Here is a 16,466-nt window from a genome sequence, read left to right as displayed (position 1 = left end):
TAGTAGACAGTAATCACTGACTACTGCTCCAAGCTCTGGCTCAGTTATACCACTCTGAGCCTGGTTGTTTCCTGCGAGCACCTGAGCTACCACAGAAGCCCCACCACACTGGGGATCTCTGGGGCAGCCCCAGGGCAGCAAGGCAGGGACAGGCACAGCCCACACACCGCCCTGCTGCTGAACCAGCACTCCTGATTTGTTTGGGTCCAAGGGGTTTCAGCACAGTGTTAACTTTTTACTTCTATTCCTTTCCCCAGTGCAGGAAATCAGGTGAACAAGCGCAGGTGGTGACTCCCATAATCCCATGGTGAGACCTTGCCACAGGATTACCGCCTCCCAGCACGGAGAGCAGCCCTGTCCCTCTGCGGAGAGCCTTGCCTCAGTGTGCTGTCCCACAAGTGGGTTCTGTCACCCGGGGGCAAGAAGCCACTCCACACACGGAGCTGAGGTGCTTCACAGAACCACAAAGTCACTCAGATTGGAAGAGACCTCCAAGGTCATTCAGTCCAACCCATGACCAAACACCACCATGTCAACTAGACCATGGCACTAAGTACCACGTCCAGTCTTTCCTTAAACACCTCTAGGGAGAGTGACTCCACCATTGCCCTGGGCAGCCCATTCCGATGTGTAATCACCATTTCTGTGAAGAAATTCTTCCATTCGAATATATAAGCTGAACCCTCCCTGATGTGGTTTGAGGCTATGTCCTCTTGTCCTGTGCTAATTGCCTGGGAGAAGAGGTCAACCCTGCCTTTCTACAGCCTCCTTTTGTACAGAGTGCTAAAGTCACCCCTGAGCCTCCTTTTCTCCAGGCTAAACAACCCCAGCTCCCTCAGCTGCTCCTCAGAAGACGTGCTCCAGACCCTTTCCCAGCTCCATTGCCCATCTCCGGACACTCCAGCACCCCAATGTCTGTATTGAAGTGAGGGCTCAGAACTGGACACAGGCCTTGAGGTGTGGCCTCACTTGTGCCAAGTACAGAGGGATGATCACTTCCCTCATCCTGCTGGCCACTCCAAGATCATCAAGTTCCACCACTGACCGAACACCACCGTGACAACTAGACCAAAGCTAACTGGTATGTCCAGTTGTTCCCAGAACACCTCCAGGGACAATGGTTCCGCCACCTCCCTGGGAGCTTTTTCCAATGCCTGACCTCCCCTTTCCATGAAGAAACGCACCGAGCCAGGCGCTGGCTTTCTGGATTCATCACCCACTGCCCGTCTCTGCACTGATACGAAATAAACAAATATGAGGACTCTGTGTGGATCTGCCTCGCATGCACCTGGTGGCAGAACCCAGCTCACGGGACAAATGGAGGGGACCCCACCAGGCCAGGGCAGGATTCCAGAGGTGAGAGGCAGTATTAAGCTGTGCCAGGGGAGGCTTAGGTTGAACATCAGGAGTAATTTCTCCACAGCAAGAGTGCTCAGGTGTTGGAACAGGCTGCCCAGGGCTGGTGGTGCAGCCACCGTTCCTGGAGGTGTCCGAGGAAAGACTGAATGTGGCACTCAGTGCCATGTTCTAGTTGACAGAGTGGTATTCGGTCAGAAGTTGGACTCGATGATCGCAGAGGTGTTTTCCAATCTCATTCACTCTGTGACTCCGTGATTTGAGGAATCAAAACCATCCCACCACAAGCGACAAGGCCGCACAGCGCGCCCAGGATGGGCAGCCCACGCTCTGCGCATGCGTCACCGTCCCGTCACCGTCCGCGCTGGCGGCGGCCGCACCCGCGGCTTCCCATTGGCCTGCGAGCTGCCCGCCGCTCCGGCCCAATGGCAGCGCTCGTTGTTGAGGGGTGGCGGGAAGAAGGCGGTGCCGAGGCCCCGCCTCTTCCTTTCGCCGCCGCTCTGCCCTCGCGCGCGCACGTCCCAGGCCGCTGTCCCGCGCCGCCGCCGCCGCCCAGGTAAGCGCGCGGCGCTCCCCCCTCCGCGGCAGTGGTGCCGTCCGGCCCGCCCGCGGCAGCTCTCCGCGGCCGCGGGGCTCGGGCGAGACCACTCGGGGTGGGGGGGGGGGGGGCTTCCCATTGGCCTGCGAGCTGCCCGCCGCTCCGGCCCAATGGCAGCGCTCGTTGTTGAGGGGTGGCGGGAAGAAGGCGGTGCCGAGGCCCCGCCTCTTCCTTTCGCCGCCGCTCTGCCCTCGCGCGCGCACGTCCCAGGCCGCTGTCCCGCGCCGCCGCCGCCGCCCAGGTAAGCGCGCGGCGCTCCCCCCTCCGCGGCAGTGGTGCCGTCCGGCCCGCGCGCGGCAGCTCTCCGCGGCCGCGGGGCTCGGGAGAGACCACTCGGGGGGGGGTGGGTAGGAGGGGGGAGCGGCAGCCATGTGCTCTCCCGGCCTGCGCCTGGGCCGCGGCTGGCGGAGGGCCGGGCCGGGCCGAGGCGGAGGCCAGGGCGGCAGTGCCGGGTTGCCGCTTCCTTTCGGGAGAGGCCTGCGCTGCCGGCGCGGGCGGGAGCGTGTGCGGGCCCCGTGCTGGCGCAGTGTGCGCAGCGTGGCCTCGCCGGCCACGGGGCCTCGTGTGGAAGCGGAGCCGAAGGATTGCGGCTCGGAGGGAGCAGGGATGGGCTCCCTCCGAGAGCACGTAGCTCGGCCAGGCTGAAACCCTCCTCGCCTGTCTTGCAGGATGCGTTACGTCGCAGCTTACCTGCTCGCCGTGCTCGGCGGCAACGAGTCCCCCACGTCCAAGGACTTGAAAAAGATCCTCGACAGCGTCGGCATCGAGACAGACGATGAACGCATGAACAAGGTGGTGTTGCCTCTTAATTCCAGATGTCCCAGGCAGCAGCAGACATGGGAGCTCTTTCCTTCGCTTCAGTGTTCCCGTTGCCTCCCTATTGATCTACTCTTGGGCTGTTCAGACATTTGGTGATCCTTACCGGTGTGAATTCTAAACACTGCTGAGCCAATCATAAGTTTTTACAACTTTTGTTGAAAGTCTGGCTTTCTTAGTCAGTACCTCTGCAAAGGTATTATTCAGTACCTCTGCAAAGGTGTCTGTCAGTTGTTGCTGACTTCTGGTAGTTCAGGCTAATCATCCCCACTGGGATGGTGGCTGCATATCAGGATGCACTGAAAATGTTCTGGCGTGGTGTATAGTGTGCAGTGAAGGTTCACTTCTTATTTTCGGTCAGTATCGATTCAGAGCTAACACTTTTGAAGGCCTGATACTCAGTAATGCATCCTTATTTAGTGTGCTGCAAAGGAGCCTTTGTTTCCTCACCAAGAAACATAGGCACATCCTAACATGGAGATTAAAGGTATTTGAGGATAATATATAGGAAGATTTTGGAAATTAATACAAAAGTGATTGTGTTGAAAAACAGACTTCTAAAGAGTATCTTAATTAGAATGCTTCTTGCGATATAATAGATCTGCAGCATTGTGGACCTAAAAATAATTGGTGATAGGGAAAAAAAAAGAACCAATAAAATTATCTTATGACTTGTCACATACTCCTATGTGAAGTGTTTCTAGAAAGGTAAAGGTAAAAAGAAAGTATTTTCCCAGTATTTTATCATAGGCCCAAGGAGACAGTGCATTGGCTGAGCTGACAGCATCCTGTGGTTTGGAATGTTGATTTGAACTCATGGTGCTCCTGTTTAAATGTCAGGTCTTTGGCTCCTTTAGGTGTAATGCCTTAATGAATTAATTGCTTTCTCTCATCCTCTGATGTTCAGAAAGCTGTTCTGTTTTGGTCATAATTAATTTTTGGATTGTCTGTATCTGAAGCCTGTGTTAATGTAGCGAAGCGTTAGAAGCACCTTTCTCCTGGATGGAGCAGTCCTGCAGGCACATAGTTTCACACATCACACGCTCTGTGTAAGCAGAAGGTGCCTGTTAAAAAGCTCTTGGCTAAAGTCCTTTAGCTTTGGCCACTGACTCCTGATAGCTGGGTCTCACCAGTAAGTTCTGGACCATTTTTTTTTAAGTGCCTGCTTTAGCAGTTTTGGGGATTGTGTTTTGCTTTTGTCATCTCTGGTTATACAACAATGGTCCTAATATTAAAGTTGGAACTCTGTGTTCCAGGGCAAGGATACAGTAGTTTGGCTTTTAGCATTTGGTAGGGCTAGGAATGGGACCCTGTGGTTTTGGGTCCAGAACCCAGTGCTTCAGAGCCTCCCAGGGGCCATTAAGCAAGAAATGTAAACAGTCCCTCAGTGACTTACACTGTTGGTAGGGCTTCCTAATTGGTTCCACAACATCTCTATATCCTCTTTTTTTCAAGGTCATTGGATTAGTTATGAACTCAGTAACAGATTTCATGAAAATGCTTAAAGTATTGAAGACTTAGCTGAAGTTTTCATGTCAATATTCTGTTCTGGCACTGAGAAGTGAGGAATTTCGGGGCTAGATAAGCAGCAGGATGGAGGCACTGCATATGATAATTTATCAATATTTGTTTAAATGTAGCTTATTCTTATGCTGTTTGGAAACTCTAACATGGTAAATTTTACTTACAGGTTATTAGTGAGCTGAATGGAAAAAATATTGAAGATGTAATTGCCCAGGGTAAGTAGAGTCTCTGAGTGACCCAGGTAATGCATCTGTTACTTTGATAGCTTAGAGCTGAGAGTATGGAATTGCTGCCAAGTCACAGACTCTTTGTTCAGCATTGTGGATCACAGCTGAATTGAGTGGAACCAGGTCCATTCTAATTCCCTGCAGGTCAGTGCCAGTACCTGCTGGGTTTCGCTTGTGGACCACATTAAACTGGAGAACTGAAGCATGTATGAGCTTACTGGTAGTCTGCTCATGATGGAGTTTTCTGGACATGTTGATAAGAGACTGAGCTGTCCTTCGGGGTCTCTAGGAGATGTTTTGTGTTTTACCCACTTGTGTGCAGTGTGATGTGAAGCATGAGGAACAGGCAGTTGGCAGGGGTGCAGCTCCACCCTCTGCGATGAGCACAAGCTGCTCCAATGCACATCTCTTAGAGTCCAGTGTTTCCTTTTCCCTGAGGGCTGATTTCCATAGAAGTTTGTGCTTTACTGAGGCTGGAACTTTTTACATGAATTGACTGGGTCATAGGGCTGAGGTAGTGCAAAGGTTTCTGATTAATGAATTTTTATTTCTTGAAAGTGTATAGGCACAAGGGAATTTGCAGGCATATTTTTGTTTAAAGGTAGCCAGGACTTTGCCTGGCCTTGCTGTCAGGAGCAGGCACTGGACATTTCTGTCCATGTGGTTTGAAAGACCTAAGAGAGCTATTATACTCGTGGTTACAACACATGCTGTCTTTTTCTGTAATACTTTAAATAATTGTTTCTTAGAACATACATGCATATGAAACATGTTTGTTTACTTTGCTAGTTTAATTAGATCTTGAAGTAACAGGGAATTATTTAGAAACTGATTCCCAGAAACTGGAATAGAGGCAAACATAGTGTTTACGTGACCTTTGAATGCCAAGGGAGCCTTGGTATGTGAAAGACAAGAGGCCAGAGAACTAGCTGGCTGTCCAAATACGAGCAGAAATCAGAAGTCTCCAAGGAGATGCAATGGGGTTCATAGGGTGCTGAGGAATTTGTTTAAAATACTGTACCTTAGCCATAAATAAATCAATCTTTCTCTCCTGTAAGTGTGATCCACTTATGCCCTCAGAGTTCTCTTTACCCTTAAAGTGGAAAAAAAAGGAGCAGGGGAAGCCAGTACTGCAAATATGTTATTTCTGAGGTACATTATCACTTTCTGGGCTACTGTGCTGTATTCAGAGAACAATGTGGGTGTGCAAAATTGGATGTGTTTGCTGCTATTTTTATGATAGCTTTTGGAAGAAAGACAGGGACTTTTTGAACAGAATAAAACTTACTAATAATATGCTGCCAGCATTCCTGGGATAAGCCTTTGTCAATCTTAAAATTCCCGAGTTTTTCACAGAACAGTTTATATTTATCATGGATGCAGGCTCTTGTTATTTTCAGCAGATTAGTGACAGGTTCAGTCCATGAAACAGGATCAGTTTTTTCCTGCACTCTTCCATTTCCCCTGACTTCTGTGCTTGGGATGAGCTTGTAAATAAATACCTTCTCTTGTGTCCCATTCAGGTAATGGAAAACTTGCCAGCATGCCGGCTGGGGGAGCTGTGGCAGTCTCTGCTGGAGGGGGCTCTGCTGCTCCTGCCGCAGCTGCGGCCCCTGCTGCCGGTGAGTGTGAGTGGAGAGGTGTGGCTCCAGGGCAACTCCTTTTGTCTCTGGTAACAGCCTAACAAAACAACTGAGTCAGCATTTCAGGGCTTTTCCACTTCAGCAGTTCAGTATGTGATGCAAGTGTCAACTGAACAGTTACTTTTCCTTTGGACAGTCAGAAACATTTGTTCTTTGTCTGCCTTAGGATTGGTCTCGCTTAAAACAGAGGATCAAAGAGACTTGGTGTAAAGCACATTCCTGCAGCAGTAGTGTCTGTATCTGTTCAGTGATATTTGTTGCTGAAAGGGAATGAGATGAGTCCTGGAGGCTCCAATACCAGTAGGCAGGGGAGCTGTGAGCACCAAAACTTGTACCTTGATAATCTGTGGTGCAATGTTAATACTGACTATTCACTTGGGCTTTTTTTTTCCTTCAGCTGAGGAGAAGAAAGAAGAGAAGAAGGAGGAATCAGAAGAATCTGATGATGACATGGGATTCGGCCTCTTTGATTAATTATTTGTTATAGAGAAGTTATTAAAATTCTTTGTTTTAAATGTTTTTGTGTTGTTTATTTTTGCCATGCAAGTGCTCTTGGATTCAGCTGTTCTTGAAATAGCTCTGACACAGCTTTGATTTGTATCTCTGTCTGCAGTATGTGTGTGAATTTTCTGACAGACTGTAGGACTCAGCTCTGAGAGTACTGAGAAAATGGCAAAGCTTGTGTGAACCTGGATGCTTGTTTTGACACTGCTGTTTCTTAAACAGTGTGTGGAAACTGAATCTTCCTGATGTTAGCCTTCTCCATACTATTTTGTTCTCGGTTACTCAGTGAAGCGGCTCATCTATTCAATAAAAGGACCTTGTTTTCCAGGATCTGTTTATTCAATTGCAAAATGTGAAACTGAATGAACAGTAGGCCTGAATTAGGCCAGAAACGTAATTTCAGAGCTAATTACAGTAATTTGGTTTTTAAATATTTAAAAGCACCAATTTCATTACTGTCAGATTTCCAAGATTAGGGCCAGCACTGATAAAATGGTTGACTAGGATTTCCTGTCACATCCATATGATTTAACAGTCTGTAACCAGAAAAAAAAAACCTAACAGCATCCTGCTGTGATAGGACACAGATCAGTGCAGAGGTACCCTTCATGCTGAATGGCTGTTCTGGGCTATCAGGACATAAATCGTGCCTTGATCTGAACAAAGAAACATGAGAATGGTGGTTTAGGAGAACTGAAACATCTCTGGCATGCCAAGAAGAACATATCAGCTTGAAAGAGGTAAATTTTGCTTTATGAAGTGTCTACTGCTAGAAGATTGTTGGCAGGCAACTTAACCTGGCTTCTTGTGGAAGTCTTCACCTGTCAGTGTAGATAAGTACAGTGCAAACTGCATGTGTGATGATCTTCCCATGATAAAGTCTGCACAGGTAGAGTCAAAAAGATCCCTGCAGTGCGTATACTGAGGGGCTTTTCTAGCAAAGTTGTTTTTGGGGAAAAGAAATTGCTGATACAGCTGTGTTCATATGAGTCATTGGACAAAGCATGGCAAGTACATCTGGGAGTAGAGATGGGTGAAATCCAAGTAGGAAAAACTATTTCATCTCTGGTGTACTGAGAGCAAACACCCAATACTTCACAGCCAAGAATACTGCAAGAGAGCAGTTGGAAGTTAGAGCTTCAAAATGTCATGATTTAAGCAACTAACTCTTGCTGCCCTTCTCTCCCTGGTGCCAGAAAAATGTACAGTAGTAACAGTGCCAGTACCTTTCATCTACTTTGTCTCTCAAGTGCCAGCCTGGTGATTTGAGAGCAATGGAAACCATTCATTGTTCATGCTAGTTCTCTGTCAGACCTGTAATGGCAGTGGTTCAGCCCTGGGAGCAGGGGGGAAAAATTGTGTTGCTTTTTTCTTGGTGATTTCTCCATTTCAGGTCACTGAAAAAGAGTGGGTTTTGCATGTGGTTTTACTGAGAGGTGCCCCCCCTTCCCCAGTAGTGCCTTGCTTTGCTGCTTCAAGAGCACCATCAGTGTTTACTCAGGAAGGGATTGCCCTGGCACACCACTCAGTAGGGTTTTTCCATGCACAAAGGAATTTGTTTGAATGGCGCTGAGCTATTAGATGAGTTTGCTGTGCCCAGGCTCACGGGATGAAACAAACGTGTGGTGCCAGTTGCTGGCTACTGTGATGAGGGGAGGAGTATAACTACTTCTAGACTAACTTACTTTTTCACCCTGTTTTTCTCTATCTTCATATAACCTTTTAACCTTGAATTATGGGCCTTATCCTGCAGTGGGTGTCCTCTTACAACCTTTAAATTCCTTTGCAGAAGTGCATGATTTTAATGAAAATTGTCAGTTAACCTGCTCTGAGAAAAAGGATAGCTCATTGGAAAACTTCTGAGAAGAAACTTCTGAGGGCAGCTCTCAGGGAAAGCATTGAAAATAGAGCTCTCTTTACAGTGCCACAAGGAGTCAGTGTAACAACCACCTCGTAGGTCTTTCTTGAGAAGGTCAGGGCGTGGCTCAGCTCTGCTCCAAGATTTCACACACATTTTGCAGAATTTGCTAAAACCTCTTCATAGTGAACATTTCTTCTGAACACGAAATCAAACCTATTAAGTTTACTTCCCCCTTCCTTACCTATTTATGAAACTGTTGCCACCTGATGGCTTTGTACATGAGCAGTGATCTGCCTGGAAGTCTATTGCACACTTGTTTGGTGCTCTGCGTGGAGTTCACTCTGTTCTGATTTCAATGACCTTCAGCTGTGAAGGAGGTGGGATCGCTGCTTCTGCTCTGGAGTCACCATTCTGAATTTTCAAGTCTCAATGATGCCCTTTCAGACTTACCAAAGGCAAGGGTGCTGGTGGGGTGGGTGCATTGTATTCCATGACTCAGAGGAGACTAGTGCCTGCTAATACTTGGACTTGTGGCCTATCTGTCCTACTTACAGAATCAATTTTAGCTAGAGAAGATTTTTCCTGAATTCTTCATAAAATATGGGCTCGAGGGCATTGAAGAGAAAGGGAGGGACAGTCTTGTGCCTGGAGATTACACTAGTAACTGATCATTACCAAATTGACACTAGGGGAGAGTGATTTAGTCATAGGCTTGACATTGAAATGTGCAGGCTTTCCTCCCTGGTACACAAATGCCATGCTGTCTTAGATCAGCTCTCACTGAAAATCATTCCTTACAAACGCCATGGGGCAGGCAGAGGGACGAGGCATCTCCACTACTTGGAAAGCAGGGAGAATGTCCTGGACACTACCATAAAGCAATAAGTAATGGCTCCCTGGGGCCACTCTCAACTGGTTTCACTCTTACTACCAAGGCCCAGTTTTGCGAGCTGCTACATGCAGGCAGGCCTGCTGAACTCAGTAGGTTTGACTTATGTAGGTGCAGAGATGGCTGTAGTACCTTTCCTAGAAGAAAAATTCAGTCCCAAAGGAGCAGGACTGCTCCTCTACCTCAGGACATGCTCCTATGAAGCAAGTGCCAAGAGTCTGCCATGGAATGACCTGATGTACACAAACATCACAGGTAAGAAAAAGACATTTAACTCCAGCTTTCCAGTGATGTTGAGAGCACTTGGGTTGCACTTCATGACTGGCGTGCTTTTCTTGCTGGCTACGGACAACAATTCTGTAATTGTAACATTCTGGAATCAACATTGTAACAGGCTGCCTTTGATCTTCCCTGGAATTCCCAATGGCCGGCAAAAACACAAGGTCTTGCCTGAAAAAGCAGAGATTGTTAGCCTGTGTGTTATTATCTTGTAGGTACTAACAGCTCACCATTCATTAGGCTAGAAAAGAAACGCAACGACGAGAGATTGCATGTGAAGCTGTCTCTGGCACCTCGACTTGCAGGGGCGCGAGTGGATTTGAAGAGTTTCAGTTGGAGTTTGGCACACAGGAAAAGCTGCCCTGTAAATCTTTCTGATCTGGCTTACTGCTGCATTGTGAGCAATAGCAGAACTGTAGCACTTTCTAACTGGGGGGAAAGATATTCGTTTTGGGGGTTAATTTATTTTTGAGAAAAGCACAGTTGTTTGTCAGCTTGCTAGTGCCAGTACCCAGGCAGCACTCCACAAGAGATTAGTGTTCACATGGTTCGTTTAATCGACCTGTTTCAACAGGGCAGCATTAACCTCCTCAAATAAGTAACCTTGAGGGCCAAGGCAGAGCGATGTAAACAACTCAGGATGAGATTGCTGTTGGGAAATCAAGTGAAACTAACTCCAGCATTGTCGCAGCACTTTGTTTCTATTTTCCAGACACGCTAGGAACATTAAGGCTTGTGAAATGCTGGAAAAAGAGCGAGTAGCACTGGCTCCAGAATGAAGATGTTCTTGTGGTTACAAGTGTTTGGGAAGTATCTGCAGACAAGGTTCAGTGGTCAGTTTTGCCACCGACTTCTGCTCAAGTCACAGCCCAGTGACCAGCTCTTCTGCAGAACAATCCCTGCTCTGGAAAAGGCAAGACACGATGTTTCCTTTGGGGCTGACTACATGAAAATACCTTTCTGTGTCATCAGAAGCATGGGGTGGAAGCTCCATGATGGTCTTGGTGTTAAGGGCTTGTAAGAGAGTCATGGCTCAGGTGTGCCAGGGCTCACCTCTCCAGGTAGAGATGAGGGCTGACAAGGGTTACGTAACCACATCAAATGCAAGGGAGGAAGGAAATTACAAAAGCAACTAGGGGTATGAGAGGAAGGGAGAGAAGGCTGGGTATAGAGACAGGACTGAGGTAAGCAGGTTAATTCTTTATGTACTCCAGGATGTTAATATGTTTAAAGGGGAGTTCTGGCAGCTAGGTGAGGTGGTGGGCTTGGGGGCAGGACCTGAAAGAAAGATAAAGCTGTACTCCTGCCTGTCTGATGAAAGCAAAGGGCAAACACTTAATGAAAAACTCTATAGAGGCTGGAGTATGATGTCTAACTTGAACTCAAATATTGGACTTATGCAAGGGTTACCTGCTGAATTTATCTTCCATCACGTGACTGTGAGGCACTAGACTGAGGCATTAAACAGCTGTTCTTGCAACCTGGATGGCCACTCTTTAGGGAGGGTATTAGCTTCCCTCATATCATTTGAAAGGATGTTTGGAGTGGAAGGAACAGGAAGAGGGGCTATTTGGATGACCTCCACTAGCCCAAATGGTGAAAGAGCTGTTAAGTACACATATAACACTATCCCAAGTGAGAAACTTCTGACCGGTTATAAGAAACTAATTCTAATTGCTTCATGCCAAGATTAATGAAGTAGATTTTTAAACTTTGGTAGAAAGTGCTTTTTCCCCTATGTTGATTCCATTAAAATTTATGCTTTTTGTTTCGTATCTCCCAAACCTCCCTCCTGCTGATCTTGCTTCCTAGCTTTGAGTAGAGCAGCTCTTTCTCTTGCTGTGTTGATCTATTTGATGTCTCTGTAAGCTTTCATACTTTCCTAATGATTTGGATGACTATAGTCTGTATTGTTTATGGCAAGGGAATCTTTACAGCTTCTGAAATCGATTTTGATGATCTATAGTACTGGCCTCTCACCCAGTGCTGCTCTAGTGGCAACCTTGTGCAAAGTACTGCTGAAAATCACAGTTGCACTGACTAAATGTAAACATTTTGCTGAGCTTAGAGGCATGTGAAGAAAAAAATGTTGAGAAAAGGTTAGGAAAGGTAAGCAACTGTGTGCATTTTGGTGATTAGTTTACAACAGTCTACAACTTCCTTGTGAAGAGAAGAGAAGAGGCAGACACTGATCTCTTCTCTCTGGCAAGCAGTGACAGGACTGGAGGGAATGGCCTGAAACTGTGTCAGGGCAGGTTTAGGTTGAATATTAGAAAAAGGTTCTTCCCCCAGAGGGTGGCTGAGGACTGGAACAGGCTCCCCAGGGAAGTGGTCACAACACAAGCCTTAACAAGAATTTAAGAAGTGTTTGGACAATACTCTTGGGCACATGGTGTGACTCTTGGGGACGTTCTGTGCAGGTCCAGGAGCTGGACTCGATGGTTCTTGTGGGTTCCTTCCAATGATTCTATTAGTTTTGAAGGGGAACAGGGAGATTACCTTTTTTTCCAGTTCTTGCTCTGTGACAAGACTTGTCTCCTTCTGACTCCTCAGCTTTTTGTGAAAGGGAAAAGCTTTTCCTATTCTCTCACGTTTCTTGCCCGATCCCTGAAAAACAAGGGAAACCCCAAGGACTTGAGTAGATGCCAAGAATCAGGATGTTCCGCGAGGGAAGGACAGCCTGCTGCCCCGGGACAGGGCGAGGTTTGGGGTGCTGCGAGCAGCCTCAACCCTCTCCCTCCGAGAAGCTGGCTCGGCCCTTGCCGCTTCAGGGCGGTGCCGGCACGGCTGCCCTGGCTCGGCGGCCGGCGAGGGCCGGCAGTCCCCCGGGCCGGGAGAGGGGTTCACCAGAGGAAGGGTTGGCAGGAGGGGCCGGGCGCTCCCGCCCGCGCCCGGGCTGCCGAGGGGCGGCGGCCATGTCGGGGGCGGGCCCGAGGGCCGGGCCGCCGCCTATAAAATTGGCAGCCGGCGCCGCTCTGCCAGCGGCAAACTCGGCCGTGTCCTGTAGTCGCGTCTCCGGCGGCGGCGCTTCCCCGCAGTGCCGCCCGTCCCGAGGCGGTGCGGAAAGAGAGCCGCGGCTTCACTTCTCCGCCGCGGCTGCTGCTGCTTCCCCCAGCACCCTCCGCCTCCAGCGGGGCGCGGAGGCCATGTTCCCGCCGGACTCCACCTGGAATATCTCCTTCGCCGGCTGCGGCTTCCTGGGGGTCTACCACGTCGGCGTGGCCAGCTGCCTGCAGGAACATGCCCCGTTCCTGGTCGCCAACGCCAAGAAGGTGTACGGCGCCTCGGCCGGGGCGCTCACCGCCACCGCCCTCGTCAGCGGCGCCTGCCTCGGTAAGCGCGGGCCGAGCCCGGCGCTCCTTTGCCTGTTCCCTTCTAATTTGTTAATTAGAGCACCAGCGAGGGGATGTGGGTGTACATATGTATGTGCGTGTAAATAGCGCTGCGCCCGCTTCTTCCTGAAGTGCGAGCGGCGCTTTGTTTTTAAGGCCTTTCCCCCGCCCCGGTCCCTGACGGCGGCTGAGGTCAGGGAGGCCCCTGACGGTGGGAAGCAGCACAGGGCTCCTGGTTCTGACACCCACTCACACTGACATGTATATAGCGTGGACTTGTTGCGCTCGGTTTGTGGGCTTACCTTGCTTGGGTGTAGGTCTGGTGGGGCTCTGGGTGGGGAGAGGAGCCTCTCACGGGATGCACGCTGGCCTTTGGTGGCTGTGAGCAGGAGGTGAAGTGGCTGGAGATGGAGACATGGAGTGTGCATGTGCAGATGGGAGCTGGGCAGCATCTCTGAGGAGCAGAGCCTTCAGTCTGCATGTTTGTTTCTGCAAGAGTGTTGTTCCTTGGGTTCTTGGGCACTGAGGAATCCTCTTGCCCTTTGCAAGAGCTAGATCTCCAGTTTGGCTAGATTTTTATCTCTGTTTTCAAGTTACAGAATAACCTTAAAAAGTTATCTCTGAAGCAAGTACACAGTGTATGCAGTGTGTCCCTATGCCTGGGGAACAGCTAAAGAAAATGGTCTGTGATGCCTCCTGGCTTTTTTGTCGTTTTACACATGGGAGAAAGCTAACAAACACGTGTTAGAGTCTGTACTTGGAAGCTTTTATGTTGAGAATAACAAATGCAGAAAAATTTCTTAAGCTTGAAAGAGGATTGTGGTGTGAGACAATCAAGTATATCTGTTTAGTCTCAGAGAACTATGAGTCTCTCCTAGAGCTAAGGGCAGCCAGAGCTGTTTATTGCTTGAAGTTCTCTCACCTTGACAGGTGTTTTTCCACAGCACTCCTTGTTGAGATGTAGCCCTCAATGCAGCAAAAGTTAGTATTTTCTGTGTAGTTAGGTTTGAAGTTTCCCTTCCTGAGCATTTTGTTTACAGAAATGCCCAGTGAAGTGCAGCCATAACTTCTGGAGCTCTTAACAGCTCTTCAGTCCCCAGTCTGAGGTCTGGAAGGCTGTAGTGATGCCTTCGTGCCAACTTTTACTGTGGACAAGGGATGATAATCCCTAATCCCTTCTTGTGCAGGGATCCATTTGCAGGTAGCTGCCAGGGATTTAGTTGTTTAATTGCTCAGTTGAAGAGGTGACTCCCCAATTAGTTCCCTAACCAGGTGATAGCTCTGCCACTCCAAGGCGTGGCACAAGTGTGAGACAGGCTGATGGTAGTGCCCAAATCCTTTGCCTTGCTCAGATGCCATCCTGAGTGCTGAGCAATCCTGTTATCATGTTTACTTTGTCCTGGCTATTTATATGTCCAGAGCATCATCCATGGTGTGGCAGGCACTGCCCTGAGGGAGGCATCCAGCCTGGTGGAGAACTTTCTGTGGATCAGAATAGGTTTTCCCACTCCCTGTGAGGTACGCTGGGAGTGTAAGAGGACTGGGTTAGGGGCCATCTTCTGGGAAGCGTTCACCTACCTTCTGAAGGAGGGCAAACCATGCTCTTTAAAGCTACCCATGGCTTGGGTCTTGGGTGTTCCAGTTCTGTCTTCTGTTTGACTTCTCTGTAATTGTTTTCTTCTGACTCACCTGCATGACTGACAGGTATCTTGGGTAGAGAGCAGCTCTGCCTAAGGCAACGGAGTTGGCTTCTGAAAGTAAAAGCACATGGGGTGCGTGGCCGTACCTTGTCCATGTCATAAACCCTTCTGACAGTGCAGCTTCCAGGCAGAGGTGCAGAGGTTAGAATGAAATCATAGGGGTGAAAGAGGACAGGGCAGGAGGTACAGCTAGGCCTGAACTAGGAGAGCAGTTCATTCTCATGCAGGCTCTTGGAGGGTCCTGAGTACCTGTGTTTGCTGTGCTGCTGAGAGCAGATGGTAGCCCATGGGCTTTGAATCCCATGGCAGTTGCTGCTCTGCACTGTCAGTTGCCCTGTCCATGAAACTGGAATGCTAAATAGTGTCTCTTGATGAATGACAAAGGGGGGAATTTTGCAGAAAGAAACCTTGCTTATTTAACTGTGTGTAGATAAAGTTAGTGTCCTCGTGCCTGTGAACTCAAGAAGACTCTCCTGTGCAGAGACAAATACTTGCAGGGGAGGAGTGGAAAAACCTCTTCCTTGGGGCTTTTTCTGTGAGTCCAGTCTTTTGAGACCCTGATCAAAGAGAGGAGACATCTTGCTTGACTTCAGAGAATAAGATCCCACTTAGTGGATTCTTTTCCAGCTTTTTCCCTCCGGCCTTTGCATCTGTTCAGCTTGCCTGTGAACTCATTCTGCTTTCTCTATTAAGACCTCACTGTCATCATTTGTGTAGGACAGGAAGGCTTTGCTATGGGTTGACACTGAACTAAAAACCCTGACCAAGTGATCTGCAGCCTTCAGAACACACTGTGGGCTTCAAAGATGTGCTTGAGAACACCAAAGAGAACAACATTGGGCGTGCATATTACTTAGGCAGGGCACCTTATATTTATATAAGAGATCAGGAGGTATTTACAGTCTGATATGACCTTGCCTAGCTCTGGTTAAGCACTTTACCATTAAGTGTAGGGATCTTGGATTTATTATTCAGGGTTACAACAGTGGTGTTGCCTTGCATCTGAAGTGCTCTCTCTCTCCAGCTTTGAGGTTCTTCTGTTTGCTGGCATGAAAAAGCAGTGCACTTATTCCACTAGAATAATCTGTATGGCTGTAAAGGTGCATTGGGCAGTCTCCTGTGTTTACAAGTTACTTGATTCTGCATAGTGCAGTGTTGTGGCATGAGTAGCTTCTTGCCCTAAGGGTATTCTGGAAAATAGCCTCTGTCATATCTATACCATCTCTTGGGGCTCTTGAAGTCCAGCACACAAGGAAATGCACCTGTATGTGCCAAGCAAGTGAAAAGTTCTCATGCTGGCATTGCTCTCTCCTCTTTGTGCGTACCTCCAAACCTGCAGCTTTTCACACATCTAGGTGTGGAGCTTTGAGGATGGTCACCTGTCTGTATAAATCTGAAAGTCACCAGGCGGGACGAGAAAAACTGGCTTATGCGACATGGTGAGACCGTCCTTTTTCAGTCACGAGGAATGCTGAAGTGCAGCTACTGTAGGATTCTTTCATCCCTAATACTGAGTAGGGAATGTAGTTTTGGTAAGGTCTGGAATCATCTCACTTTGGTGAGCTGTGCCTGCTTTGGGAGCATAGCAGCCTGAATAAATGATGGGATGTGAAGCTGTATTCACTGAAAAGCTGTCTTTGAGCTGGTACTAAGGTCCCTCTGACTCACAGTTAACCAACAGCATCTCAGTTGTCTGCGTGGCATGTGAATGTTGTCCTAGACAGCCCTGTCTGAGCG

General features: G+C 48.5%; 2 protein-coding genes and 1 non-coding gene across 4 annotated transcripts in view; all 3 read left to right on the top strand.

Moving 5' to 3' along the window:
• Window positions 1–1,830: 1,830 nt before the first annotated feature.
• On the top strand, window positions 1,831–6,679 carry RPLP2 (ribosomal protein lateral stalk subunit P2). Of its 2 annotated transcripts, none has more exons than XM_041481255.1 (5): window positions 1,831–1,912; window positions 2,623–2,746; window positions 4,461–4,509; window positions 6,045–6,143; window positions 6,562–6,679. In XM_041481255.1, the coding sequence occupies exons 2-5, from the start codon at window positions 2,624–2,626 to the stop codon at window positions 6,636–6,638; spliced, it is 348 nt and encodes a 115-aa protein (XP_041337189.1). In that variant the 5' UTR covers window positions 1,831–1,912; window position 2,623; the 3' UTR covers window positions 6,639–6,679. The 2 variants fall into 2 exon arrangements, with proteins under 2 accessions (XP_041337189.1, XP_041337190.1); XM_041481256.1 differs by lacking the exon at window positions 1,831–1,912 and adding an exon at window positions 2,068–2,195.
• On the top strand, window positions 4,643–4,775 carry LOC121361030. Its single transcript, XR_005956289.1, has one exon. It is a non-coding gene; the product is annotated as a small nucleolar RNA SNORA52 (small nucleolar RNA).
• Window positions 6,680–12,660: 5,981 nt separating the features above from the next.
• PNPLA2 (patatin like phospholipase domain containing 2) overlaps window positions 12,661–16,466 on the top strand; it is a 29,256-nt gene continuing 25,450 nt past the window's right edge. The window contains exon 1 of the mRNA XM_041481050.1: window positions 12,661–13,030. Coding sequence (XP_041336984.1) covers window positions 12,844–13,030 — 187 coding nt within the window. The 5' untranslated portion in view covers window positions 12,661–12,843. The remainder of the gene's footprint in view (window positions 13,031–16,466) is intronic.

This window comes from Pyrgilauda ruficollis, unplaced genomic scaffold, assembly GCF_017590135.1.
Source record: "Pyrgilauda ruficollis isolate IOZ18807 unplaced genomic scaffold, ASM1759013v1 scaffold55, whole genome shotgun sequence".
Taxonomy (NCBI): domain Eukaryota; kingdom Metazoa; phylum Chordata; class Aves; order Passeriformes; family Passeridae; genus Pyrgilauda; species Pyrgilauda ruficollis.
The sequence above is the reverse complement of the archived record's forward strand: the minus strand, read 5'-3'. Positions and strand labels throughout refer to the sequence as shown.

Bases quoted from the DNA above. Each gene is read 5' to 3' on its own strand.
- RPLP2 (XM_041481255.1), top strand. From the start codon at position 2,624: ATGCGTTACGTCGCAGCTTACCTGCTCGCCGTGCTCGGCGGCAACGAG. The intron at 2,747-4,460 runs GTGGTGTTGCCT...TTTTACTTACAG, and splicing joins ACGATGAACGCATGAACAAG to GTTATTAGTGAGCTGAATGG. The intron at 4,510-6,044 runs GTAAGTAGAGTC...TGTCCCATTCAG, and splicing joins TGAAGATGTAATTGCCCAGG to GTAATGGAAAACTTGCCAGC.